The sequence below is a fragment of the Haemaphysalis longicornis genome, unplaced genomic scaffold (assembly GCF_048455015.1).
Source record: "Haemaphysalis longicornis isolate Haplotype H1 unplaced genomic scaffold, Haemaphysalis longicornis Haplotype H1 scaffold_5, whole genome shotgun sequence".
NCBI classification, from domain to species: Eukaryota; Metazoa; Arthropoda; class Arachnida; order Ixodida; family Ixodidae; genus Haemaphysalis; species Haemaphysalis longicornis.
The window spans coordinates 63799998-63813291 of NW_027526385.1; the positions used below are offsets into that span (position 1 = coordinate 63799998).

Genomic DNA, 13294 nt, shown 5'->3' on the forward strand with positions numbered 1-13294 from the left:
AGTGCAATAACAGCATTGTTACTAGCCCGCAGCACTTCTTCCTTCTTGATTCCGTTCAGAATGTTGACTTTCGTTACCAGGTCAAGCATACAACACAGTCGATACCTATCGCTAAAATCGAAGCCTGAAGCATCCACCACCACACTAAAGAAGACGGTTGAGCGTCTCAAAAGGGAGAAGATGCGTTCCGTAGCGGGAGTGTCAACTGGTCTGCCGCTTTATCAACTCCTCGCTTGCGTTGCGCCGACATCAGTGTAGAACACAGCGCTGTTCTATGTGGTGGAAAATATAGAATTTTATCGAGAAAAGACATGCACCTCAATTTTTTGTTATTCGAAGTAACTTCACTTAACCAACCTAGTGGGTTTTAGGTTTTAATTACAAAGCTACCGTATAATGCGGAATATAGGTCGAGGCGGAATATAGGTCGACCCCCTTACCTTGTAGCCGAAAAATGCAAAAAAAAATAATTAGGTACCAACCATCGTTTTATTGAGACTATAACTTCTTTCGTCTCAGATTACTCATTTAAAACTGTCTGAGTATCGTCGGACGACTGCTTCTGGCTCGCTGTCGCCCACACAGCAGGTCGTCCTCGGTGCAGTCCAGAAAATTGCTTATGCAGCAAGACCATGTCATCGTGAAGCGAGCGCAAAGCATGGGACACTCGTGTGCAGACCGGAGCGACAGCCAGTCTGTGCAGGCGGTCAGCAAACATCTTGGGGTATCCATTCGTAGAGACACCGCACGGCGCTAGCGGACAAAATTCGCCCCTTTGTACAGCAGCACAGGTGCACAGAGCAGTGCCCATGAAATGAGGCCTTCCGAGCGTTGCATACCGAGAGCTGCCCCTTCGGCTAACGCCGCTAGCAACACTTCTTTTGGCGATACCGAACTGGCGCAAGGCGGACACGTCATTGGCGTTGGAAAACCCCCAACTTTTCTTTTAAATGCTGCTGTGAACTGGCACCAAGTGCCTAAACTCATTTTGAGCAAGAAGAAAATAGCTCGCACACATGCGCCGCTAGCGAGAGAAGCAACAAAACAAAGATGGCGTCGCGTCCGATTGATGGTGGTGGCGATGGTGCCTTTGGGGTTTGGATGGGCTCGATGGGCTGCCCGGTCGACAGATGACAACTGCCAGTGACTGCAATATAGGTCGAGGGGTTACTTTTTGGCAAATTTTTCTGTAAAAAATCTCGACCTATATTCCGCATTATACGGTAATTCCGCATTGCTGAGACCAGGGACCGGCCGGGATTGCCAAGGCCAGCACATCACTTCTAATTAACCGAAAATTCCAATTAAGCGCCTTTGAATTATTGTGAGTCGGCTGTAAATGGCCAAACAACCTACAGGGCAGCTATACCTTCAATATGTACATTGCCACGGATTACTGGCAGATTGGCACTACATTGCTTTGCTCCTTATGTCGGCTAAGGGCTGAAACAATCTTTCTCTCACTCACTCACTTGCTCACTCACTCCAATTTTGTGCACTTGTGGCTTGGCTTGGTCTGGTCTGTCTTGGCTCTGCCATTCATTTGGTGTCACCTTGTAGAAGCTGGGTAGGCAAGTGCTATGGCGATGTGACAGCACTTCACTTGTGCTGTTGCATCGGCTGGAAGGTTATGATAGACTTTCGTTGCTTTGATGTCATCGGTTTACTGACCTTTAAGCTTGGTATGCAGTGAAAATCGGTTTTCCAGCGATTGCATCACACAGCTGGACAGATTTAACGGCAGAGCTGTTTATACTTTTAGTTGTGCTGTGTGCTGTTACCACAAAAAAATACCGTATTTTCATGCGTATAGTAATGTGCCCTGCATATAATCCACACCCCACTTTCAGCCCGCTGGAAAAGAAAAAAATAAATCCTCGTGTATTGCCCACACATTTGATACCGGAAAGGCTGCACCAAAGCTACTGCTCAAGCAACACGTCACATACTCTGTAGAACAAAAAAACAATATTCAGCAAGTAGAATACACTGAGTGCAAGGCGAAAGTCACAATTCACTAATAAAATTCAGTTGTTAGAGTGCGCTCGTCCTTGTTTTTTCTTCCTTGTCCTTGTATGTTTTGCGCAGTTGTTGCCATGGAAGGCTTGGTCAGTGTTACTGCGTAGGAGCTTCACGGTGCAACGCGCATTGCCGTGAAGCTGCACTAAAGAAAAAACCCCGCATATTATCCGCACCCCTACTTTGCCACTCAAATTTTCGCATTTTTGGTGCGGGTTATGCGCGTGAAAATACGGTACCAACAAAAATACGAGAGCACATTTCAGCATGTGCCTCGTGACGAGTGCCCGGCGTCAGCCAGCTGTACCCTTGAGAACACTCTGCTTAGTGTTTGTGGTGCGACCTCTCGCACGCTGTTCTCCTCGCCCGTTCACGTGCGTTTGTGCCTGAAGTGGCGAGCACAGACGCCAAGTTCGCGAACAAGCCAGTTGCCGCAGGTTCTAGCGCATGCTGACGCGATCCACGTGGGGACAGATGTGAAAGTTTTCGGACAAAAAATTTCCGGGCCTGCCAGTCACAGAGAACTTTTAGCCATAGAGCTTTATATTAAAAGAGCCATAGAGCCAAAATACAAGCTGGGTTTATTAGAAAGACTGCTTAGTCTCAATAACAATGATACCAATATCATCGCAATCTTCGAACAAATAACGGAGATATTGAAGAAAACGTGTGAAGCAGTCGCGACCCCCTAGCCAATTTCCCGCAACTTTTCTATGACGTCACGGAACCTTGTTTGTGCGATTGGCGGTCGCCTAACTCGCCTGTCGCGACGACACATGACTAGACGTCTGTAATGGGGCCTCTAGTTTCATTTGACCACATCACTTGAATGCTAACGTGCAGTTAACGCACTGAAGATTATGTTTTATTGTTGGCCCGTATGACGTCATTCTTGCTCATAAAACGTCACTGTGGCGCAAAATTTGAAAGTTTTTAAATACTTCTTGCTTTTTTTCTCGTAAAAAAACATCTTTTGTGGCTGTAATGGAGCTGAGTGAGATACTGAATCCTAGTTCTTTCAAATTAAACGAAGTTGTATTTTCTCTTCATGGCTCCTTTAATATATACTAGAGGGAAATTTGGCACCACTGTCTAAGGGAGCCACATTTCAGCGAGCGTTCCGTCATGTACCACCAGGCAGGCATGTTCCGCTTGTCCTTGGCATGGCTCATGAACCGGCTGGAAAGTTGGCTCTGGCTGCAAAAAAGCAGCAGTGTTACTGTAGAAGATTATTCAAATTTGTTTTGTTATTATAAAATTGAACCTCAAAAAATATTTTCGGAGATTATTTAGAAGCTTAATGCTTGATGAACAAGAAAAAAAATGTTACCCTTCTTTTGTTGGTTTTGGCTTTGAGGCAAAAAAGACCAGCCATATGGCCAGCTAAGCCAAGTAGGCGAGGAACGTCACTAGCTGCAATGGCAGCGCCCATGATGGCCCAAGATTGCAGCGTGAGATTTCCCTCTAGTAGTATATACTGGTATGAAACTCCATGCTTTCCGCGGCAAGTTCGGAAATTCATGTGAGGGGCAACAGCCGAGTCTCTGACAAAGGGAGGGGGCCGCCAGCTCTGCTGTTTCTCCAGCCTTGCACCAATAGTGCAAGCTGCACCTATATTTGTGTCTAGCATCAGGGTTTCATTACTATTAATAATTTATGCTTTGAGAGCTGCTGAATACCTCCAGGTGCGTAAATTCGGTTGTGCTATAATTACTTGCAGCACTCGTGCCCTCTCACCTGGGCAATAACTACGTCCTCAAAAGTGCGTGTGTCTCTGGGTATCCCACTAACATAGTCGTCTCGCCCCTTCTTTTCTCACAGGAGGCCAACCACCAGAGGGCTGTGCAGGGGCTCGAAGCGGAGTTGCGGGCTGCCAAGAGTCAGTTGCAGCGGCTTCAGGTGAGAGCTTTCTTTTGTCTGAGGCTGGAGAAGTTTTGGCGGGGAGGCAGTGATGCCACGAGGTTCGTTGCCACATTTACCACGCAGTCGCAATTTGTCGAGTGCTGTCGATGATTTGGCGTCGGTAGCGGAGGTGTGCCAGCCCTGATTAGGGTTGGTCAAAAAAACTCTGGTTTCACTGCATGACAGTACAGCCCAACTCGGATACTATATTGAACGCGGATATAGCAAGTTATATTTGAAACGTTAGTCTAATCATGATTTCGAGAACCCCATGCAAAGGTATAACGCTGCAGTGTGCATGCCTTGAACTCCAGTTCAGCGGCATGTCCATTTTTTAACAATTCAAATTGTCAATCCATCGAGTTATTTCACCATCCTCTTGGTTTTCGATAAATCCGATATCAACTGTTCTCGGATTTTTAAGGGGGGGACACGGCTCATCAAACAGCTTCTTTTTTGTCAGTCTTGCTGCTTTTTTTCCACTGATTTCAAATGTGGCAATATTTTTTTAGTCGGTCAATTAGTTACCAAGATAATTAGAGAGAATTAGTCATTTTTGGAAGAATAATGGACAAAACATTATTAGTCATGAAACTGTAATCTTTATATTTTCCAATACTTGAAGCCTGGCAAGCATAATAAGAGAATTGGTTTCTTGATGCACCACTTGGAACTAATTTTACAGCTTAATAAACTTTTGGGGCATTAGTTGCAAGGAACCATTTCGAATGCCCATTTCAAACATCAAAAGTTTAATGAGCTGTAAAATTAGTTCCAAACAGTGCATCAAAAAAACGATTCTCTTATTGCACTCACCATGCTTCATTGTATTGAAAAATATAAAAATTACAGGTTTATGGCTAGCACCGTTTTGTACCTATATTGTTCCTCCAGAAATGGCTAATTATCTCTAATTATCTTGGTAACTAATTGACTTACTCAAAAAATAATGCTATATTTGAAATCAGTGGGGAAAAGCAGCAAGACTGACGAGTTTTACAGAGTTTACTGAAAAATTAAAAGAAATTGTTTCAAGAGCCATGTCCACCCCCTTAATCTCGGTCTGCACTGACTCGGTGTCAGTCTCGCACGCGAGCTTGAGTGTGAGCATAAGTGAGTGTACTCACGAGCAAGCTAAGAGAAATCCTTGATGCAGGAGGAGCAAGAGGAACGCATTGGCAGCCTCCGCGAGCTCTACCAGCAGAAGCTCTCGTCCACGGGACTGGAAGCCGTGGATGCAGAGGCAGTGCGCCTGCGCTGCCGGCCGGAGATGGAGCAGCTCAAGGTAGCGTGGAGCGCCACCAGTGTTGCACTCGGGTGCCCCCATTATGTTCCGCCGTGCTTCATCCCAGTCGCGTTGTGCTTTGGTGCTCCGTCCTAGTGTAGAGAAGATATTCATACTAAACTGCGCTAGAGGAAAATCTGTCACTGCAATCGCACGCTTTCGTGTTTACCACAAAAGCAGCTGGCACTGTTCTTTTCCTACTTGGCTTGGGTTACCTACCGGTTGGCTTCTTTTCACTCCTGAAGCCAAGCTCAACAAAAAAAGGGAAACACTTTTTTTTTGTTCATCTTGCATGAAACTTCAAAAAAATACGTGACAAATTTTTGGGGTGTGGACTTTTCTACAGGTAAAATAATATTAAATAACCTTTTACGATAATGTTGTGTTTTCTTTCCCCCACTTTTTTTTTTTTTTTTTAGTTGCAGACGCCTTTTAAACCTGTTCGTGAGTCATGCTAAGTAGCGATAGAACGCTCCTGCCCCAGTACCTGCTTATAATAGACACTTTGGGAAACAGACATCAGTTCGTTATATCCGTTTTTCGCTATATCTGTACATAAAATCTATGTAGACGAATGGTAACGGGAAACAAATATTTGTTCGTTATAGCCGGGATTTCATTAAAACCGGATTGCTATAAGTGGGCTATACTGTATGTTCTAGTATGAAACTCTATGGCTGTCATGATCTCGTCAATGTAGCCTCATTTGTAAAAGTCATGAGAAAATACTAAAAAAAACACAGAAAAAGAAAATACGCAAGAAAACACAGAAAAAGTGTGTTGACGTGCTGCCGCAGGTTTTGAATCGCGAAAATCGTCGTGAAGCACAGAAGTGACGCGTCGACGGGCTCAATGTGTTGCTTTCATTTGCGGAATTCATCAGAAAGCAAAAAAATGGCGAGTTGCCGCAGCTTTGGATTTGCCGTGAAGTTGAGAAATGATCCGCTGATGCACCCCAACGTGGCACTTTCAATTGCAAATTTACAAGAAAGTCCGGAAAGGGTCGCGACTTACACGTTGTCGCGCGACTGTTGCGTGCTTGCAGCACCTTTGCGAGAAGGGCTTAGCGGCACTGGAGGCCTCACACGGTCGCCTGGTGGCGCAACTCCAGGAGCGCCACCAGGCCGAGATGGACCGGCTACGCGCCGAGCGGGACCGTGCGCTGCAGGAGGAGACCAAGGCAACTCTGGCCGGTCAGTCCGAGTGTTTTTTCTATAAGGATGGTAGTCTTTTTTTTGGGCTTGTTTAGTGCGGAAATTCTGGTCTGTCTCTATATCCGCCGCTCGTTTCATCCCTCGGGCTAAAAGTTAAGAGAATTCTTGAACCAAAAGTTTATGTATGCAGAACATTTCCTAACTAACAAATCTGGCAGCATGCTTACTACTTGTCAGCTTTGTTTAGCAAAAAGAGAAAATTACCGTATTTTCACGCATATAACCCTCACCAAGAATGCCGAAATTTCAGTGGCAAAGTAAGGGTACGGATAATCTGCGGGGTGCAGTCCTTTAGTGCAGCTTCACGGCAATGCGCGTTGTGACTCAAAGCTCCTACGCAGTAACACTGAATAAGCCTTCCATGGCAGCGATTGCACAAAACATACAAGGACAAGGAAGAAAAAACAAGGACGAGCGCACTCTAACTTAAACTGAATTTTATGAGTGAATTGTGACTTTTGCCTTGCAGTCAGTGTATTGTACTTGCTAAATGTACGTTTTTTCTGTGTACATAGTGTGTGATATATTGCTTGAACAGTAGCTTTGGTGCAGCCTTTCCTGTATCAAATGTGTGGGCAATACGCGAGGATTTTTTTTTTTTTTCATTGGGCTGAAAGGGGGGTGTTGTGGATTGTATGCAAGGAGGGGCTGGTTATACACGGGAAAATACGGTAGGCCTAGTTGAAGTAAAACATAAATGCAGAACTGATAGTGGCACTGCTGTTCTAATTTAACATAGATGTGGGTGTAAGTTCTTGCGATAGTAAATTAAGAACACGCGTTGAAAACAACGTTTTGGCCTAAAATACAAGAAGGGCTCACACCGGAGCCGAGACCCCATGGCCAACAGTAATGGAAGGTTCCAGTAGATGGCGCACGAGCAGTGGAGCACAAAAAAATTGAATTGACTTGAGCAAACCCGCAATGTGTTTATCGTGGGAGGTCAGAGGTACAGGAGATGCATTTACTTGGCAGGAGTGGCAGATGGCTATCGTCTTTTGATGACATTTGAAGTCACGTGAGAAGATATGGGCCCAGTTTTTTTTTTCTTCCTGTTTGTTTGCGTCTGCAGCACTCATTGCGTACTTGTGTCGTTCCAAAATCAGCTTGTGATCGATCCCCTGTTCCCTCCCTCTCCTCCTCCTGTGCCCTGTTGCAGCTCTCAACGCAATGCAGAGAGCTCATCAAGAGGAGCTTCATCGGGAGATCTCGAGCTTCAAGGAGGACTACGCGCAGCGCATGCGACACGGACGGGACGCCGAGTGCCTTCACCGAGAACACCAGTACGTTCTGGCATCTTTTTAAGTGCAGAGCACTTTAGGGGCTAGTCTTATCATTCTAGCTCGCTTGCTGGACCCAAGTAGAGCCACACGGCGTTCTGTTGTAGCAGCTGTCGTCGCGGCGTAATGCAGAGGCTTCGAAAGCCAAGCGATTTATACAGTCATGAACGTTCAAAACTCGTGAACCGCTGGCGCTTGTCATACATCTCCCCGTTGTTTAGCACAATGAAAACTACAGGTACGTTTGAGGCAAAATAAACGCAATTAACCGGCAGCACCCGCGTTCATTTAGTTGGGAACGCTTGTTGGGCTGGTTTTTACAATAGTAAGCGAAAAAGAACTGGCAATGCAACGCTGGCATGTAAGGGAGGAAAAGCAAGCACAAAAATAACAAAACTCCCGCTGGCACAGCTTCAGGCAGGCGGAGCGCGAACACTGCGAAGGCGGGAAATTTGAATTGCGTTGGGTGGTAGCAGTGAGCGGATAACGGCGCTACAGCCCATTACAGCGGTTGACTGCTCTGCACTTCCGACAGCTTTCACACTGAGTGGAACAGCTTTAATGGTTTTTTAACAGTGAGTTACTGCTATCGCAGTGTGTGTGGTTGTTGCAAGCATCATGAAGCCATTGTATGTGTCCCATTTGAGCATGCCTGAGTTCTTGTACGCGCTTACACACTCGCAGAGGGGGATCAAACAAAGGATGGTTCTTCAAACAGCTAACCAAAAGAACCAATTTAATGGGCTCCATGTCAGTGAGAAAGTAAAGAAACTGAGGAGGCTGTCTGCATCAGGCAACCAATAATCCCGGCAGTAATCTCAGCTAACGCTGGAATTTGCACTCCTTCCTGTGGCTGGCCCACAAATTTCTTCCTCGTGTCCTTAAAATGAACTTCTGTGTGCCCGCTCAGAACTTTTGGAGTTGTGAAATTCAAGACCACTGCAGTTCCTTCCTTCATTGTTTTATTGTGTTTTTGGAACAGAGTCAGTTTAATAGCTCAGCCGTCCTTCAGTGTTTGGCACCTCTTTGAGAGAAGCTGGAAGAGTAGTTGTATTCACGGTCTCTTATCTGCAGAGTTTATTAATAGAGTTCTGGTGAAGTTGAGAATAGCGTAAGGGTTCCAACCACTGCAGTGGCTCTGGTTGAGAATAGCGTAAGGATTCCAACCACTGCAGTGGCTCAGGTGGTCAAAATGAATCTGCAGCCCTCCACTACAGTGCACCTTCCTCACAGCCCATATGCAGGGGTAGCTTTGCGCGTTAAAGGGACCCTGCAACACTTTCGATAAGCGCTTTCACTCCTTCCGTCACGTCTGGAACCACTGCGAAAGCTATAGTTATCACCAGCACGGAGCAGAACTGCGTGATTTGCTCATCGCACCAGAGACGCCTTCCATTTCTGCTTTGTTTTTGTGGCTTTTTTAAGGACGCTATCGAAACACGTCCATTGCTGCAACTGAAGGAAAACCGGCCAACAGCCGCTACACAGCCTTAGTGACGTAATTCGAGCCGTCGAAGAACGTCAAGATCGGGAAAGAGAGCAAAATCTTTTGAACGAGTTTGCAAATTATCTGATGGTCATAGAGAAGTAATTTTTGGCTGAAGTACTTCGCGACCCCGTAATCTAAGTACTGGATGTGTTGGGTGACTACGTTCTGCAAGAATTTAAGATTTCAAAAAAAGTTTAGAAAAGTTTTGCAGGGTCCCTTTAAGGGGGGACGCGGGTCTTAGAATGGTCAAAAATGGCCAAAATATCGATTTTGAGAAAATCCAATTTTTGGAATTATTGTACCTTCAAGCACCTGCCTTCAAAATATCAACGCGAAATTCCATCGGGAAATACTCTAAAATCATGTTTTGAAACGCCTCGAGGGCCACGAAATGCCCAGAATTGGGCAAAAGTTGCTTCAAATTCCCGCGCGCCCCGCGGGCGAAGCAGCCGACCGATCGCCGCCATCTTGGTCTTGTTTTGAAGCTTGTTTCTTTGTGCGCATTTTGCGATATCTCAAAATGGCGTCGCTTGAGTAGAACGACCGGCCTTGCCAGTTTTCCGAAGGCACCTTCTCGGCCGCTGATTGGCTAGAGCGGGCGCGCGCGGTTTGAGTTCGCCATACGACCCCTCCCATTGGTCGGCGCGACTGCTGTCATGGCGGTCGCCATCATGGCGTCTGCTACGCGCGTCTGACGGAGTCCGCTCTTCTGGCGCAGCGCTCGCTTAGAGCAGTTTTTTTTTACAGTTTCTTCTAATTCTTCCATCGCGTACTTTCGTGAATGATGCCAGGAGACGTACGTTTGAAGAAGACGACCCTTCATGCGCACGGGAAGCGAAAGCGTCGTCCGCCTATCCCAAGGTCGCGTGGTGCGACTTCGGGCCGCTCGACTCCGCCGGATGAGAATCGTTCGCCGCCTCGTATTGCCTCGCCTGCCCCATCGCCTGACCAACCACCTCCGGAATCCATACCTGGTCCAAGCACGTCCTGCCGGCTTGACACGAGGTATTACACGGCGGAGGAGATCGCCGCGCGTACGGAACACGCGGACGAGGTCAAGCGCGGAACGGAGACTAAGTCAGCAACGCAGCGGAAATTCGACCTCCTTGAAGTGGATTTGGCGCACTCAGAGGAAGAATCCGGCATAGATTTTGTCTTAGTGGATTTTGCAATGCTGAAGGACCTTTTCGCGCACGTCAGGTGCGGCAAGTGCGGGCTGGCGGCGCCGGATTTGAGGAAGCCTGACCGGCAGTACGGCCTCGCCGTGAAGCTCGAGGTGACGTGCTCGATTTGTGAACACCGTGTGGAACGTTTTTCCTCGCCAAGGACCGAAGGATCTGGCAATATCACTCTTTTTGAAGTGAATATGAGGGCTTTGAAAAGTATTCAAAGCATGGGGAAGGGGGTGACTGCTCTTTCAGATTTTTGTGCTGGTATGAACTTGTCCCACAGAGGCCTGCACCACAAGACATTCCAAGCGCACTTGAGGAAAGTGGTTCAGGTTTGCGAGGACACTGCAGCAGCCTCTGAAGCTGATAGTGTGCGTGCCATCAAGGACTTGTACACCTTGGTCAGCCGCCAAACAACATAGATGATATGTTTGATGGCACGTGGATGACAAAGGGACGGTTGTCACACATTGGAGTGGGCTGCATCATTGGAGTGTACACCGGCTTGGTGATTGATCATGTAGTCCTCTCTAACTTTTGCTTAGGTTGCACCATCAGACCCAAAGCTTCAGATGAGGGCTACGAAGATTGGCTGGCAGACCATGAGTGTCAGCGAAACATTGACTGTGGTGCAGGACGCATGGAGGTAGAGGCAGCCCTGATAATGTTCAAGCGCTCGCTCTCCAAGAATGGGCTGCAGTACACAACCGTGATGTCCGATGGAGATAGCCGCACCATGCACGGCTTGAAGGAAAAAGGCGTCTATGGGTTTATCCCCTGAGGCCAAGAAAGTTTGCCTTCCAGCTACATTTATTTTCCCCAAAAGACTCTTTTGAGGGCCAACAACATGATGCATTTGCGGAAAACGCACTGCGCAGTGTCCCACCCCTGTATCCTCTCAAACTTCCAGCATAAAAACCGCGAATGAAATAGCCTCACCAAAGAACAAAAAAGGGGGGCACCTAAAGCAAGTTTCACCCTCACACTTTTGCCGTACACAATATTCTGGGTACCACAGTGCACTGTAATAGATGATGGCACTTCACGAAGGACTGTTGCAGTTTTCACGACGCCAGCAAGACACCACCAGATTTCACAACGCTAACAAAATGCCAACAGATTCGAAGTCGATAAATTTTGCTAAATTCCTGTTGGGGTCCGTTACTTGGCCTTTTGTATCTCCAGTTCTAGTTGACATTTTTGGAATCCAAAGACAGATTTGAAAATGGGAAGAACATGTCTTTGTTACTGGGAAATTTTGAAGCTACACTACTGATGGTTCATCTCATAACACATGGCCAAACTTCAAATGCAGTTTTCTCAGTTTCATATTTTTGGTCACTTCCCTCAGCCTTACGCAGCTTTTTGGAAACTTGTTTTTGCTTCATAAGGTCAATCTTGGTACCATTTTTTTCAGTACAGCCTGAGGCAGCCGATGACATTCTTAGTTTTTCTGTTTAGGCTACGCATAAATGATGACTTGCAGTTATTTTGATGAGCCAAAATATCCAATACTGCCATTTTTTGTACTTGACATATTTTTTTAGGATGCCGTGACTTTAGAGAAAAACGAAGAATGTCATCGGGTATGGGAACTCTCTGGCTATCCATTCATGTAATTAAAAGCGACAAAATGCAATGCGAAAGTTCATTAAAGCTGCGTAAGAAATTACCTAATTGCGGTTTAGACTTTGTATGATAACTTTTGAACTAACAGCACCAGCTCAAATATAATTGCATATTTGAAATCTACAGAGAAAAGCACATCAGTGTGCAAATTTTCATAAGTTTCTACCCATAAATAAAAAAGTTAGTTTTAAGACCCTCGTCCCCCTTAAAGCCCAGAATCTGAATCCGAAATGTATCCTGAATAAGCTTGAAACCCGTTTTCCTTTTCCATGCCGTAATTGGCGTAAAACGTGACCCCTCCCCTCATTTTCAGGGAGGAGCGTGAGCTGATCAAGCAGGAGATCCTGTCCCTGTCGGAGAAGTACTCGTTCAAGTGCCTCGAGAAGGCCTCCCTCGAGGAACGCCTCCAGAGGGCCGGGCAGCAGCTCCAGGAGGCCAACTACCAGGTGGGGCGGACTTCGGAGGACTCCCTTTCCCTCCTTTGGCTCGTCGTCTTTCTGTGATGGCGAAATGGACTTGCGGGATGTTTTGTGAATATTCAGGATTAGGCTGCATTGTTCCCTTTGTGGGGGGGGGGGAAAATGTGCACTGTGGGATGTGTGGTTCTGCGCCAAGCAATCTAAGCACACTTTAAGTTTGCTGAACATAATCCAAGCAATGCAAAGTGGAAATCCTATGGAATGCAGTTGGACTTCATTGCAACGAGACAGCCTGTAATGAAACATTGAGTGTAATGAAAAAAATTGAGGGTCCCCATGGACATGTCTGTTCAAAACCTGTGCATACAATAAAACAGGCGTCTACAATAAAGTGAAAAAAAAAAAAAAAGTGATTTTATGGGGTTCACTGCAGTGTGGGTTGCTCTTTCGCCCGAATAGTTTGCTGCTGCTTTCGAATTTTGTTACAATGAAGTGTGTAAAGTCAAAAACAAAAAGAAAGCACTGCCTTTTATAACTTTCGATGACTAGAGTTTCACTCGCATAGCCCGTTGTCTTCTTATAACTTTTGTCAACACACCCTTGCCATTCAAATGCCAGGCATCACTGCACTGCAGAGCAGAGCATTAACAAGCGATAGCAGGCTCCTTTTTCAAGAGAAAGGAAAGAAACGTATATGTAATGTATGCGGCTATTGTCACGAAGTCAAGAGTGATGCAGTGTTCTTTCAGTAAACAAGGCTTATTGGAGCGAATTTGTGCCCCGCGAAAAAAATCTAAAGAAAATACAAGCTGTGAAGGAGCAGTCAATACAGTGACGTACACAGGTGATCATCGGCGAATGGAATTCCGCTTCGTTTGCTTTCCACGC

The 13294-nt window shown here is 46.2% G+C and overlaps 1 protein-coding gene across 2 annotated transcripts in view; it reads left to right on the forward strand.

Annotated features, from left to right (window-relative positions):
* The window catches only part of Osp (myosin phosphatase Rho interacting protein outspread), a 136235-nt gene that overhangs the window by 107954 nt on the left and 14987 nt on the right, over positions 1-13294 (forward strand). For both annotated transcript variants that reach the window (XM_077670542.1, XM_077670543.1), the window contains exons 16-20: positions 3841-3918; positions 5078-5206; positions 6252-6399; positions 7580-7703; positions 12301-12433. In XM_077670542.1, the coding sequence (XP_077526668.1) occupies positions 3841-3918; positions 5078-5206; positions 6252-6399; positions 7580-7703; positions 12301-12433 (612 nt within the window). The remainder of the gene's footprint in view (positions 1-3840; positions 3919-5077; positions 5207-6251; positions 6400-7579; positions 7704-12300; positions 12434-13294) is intronic.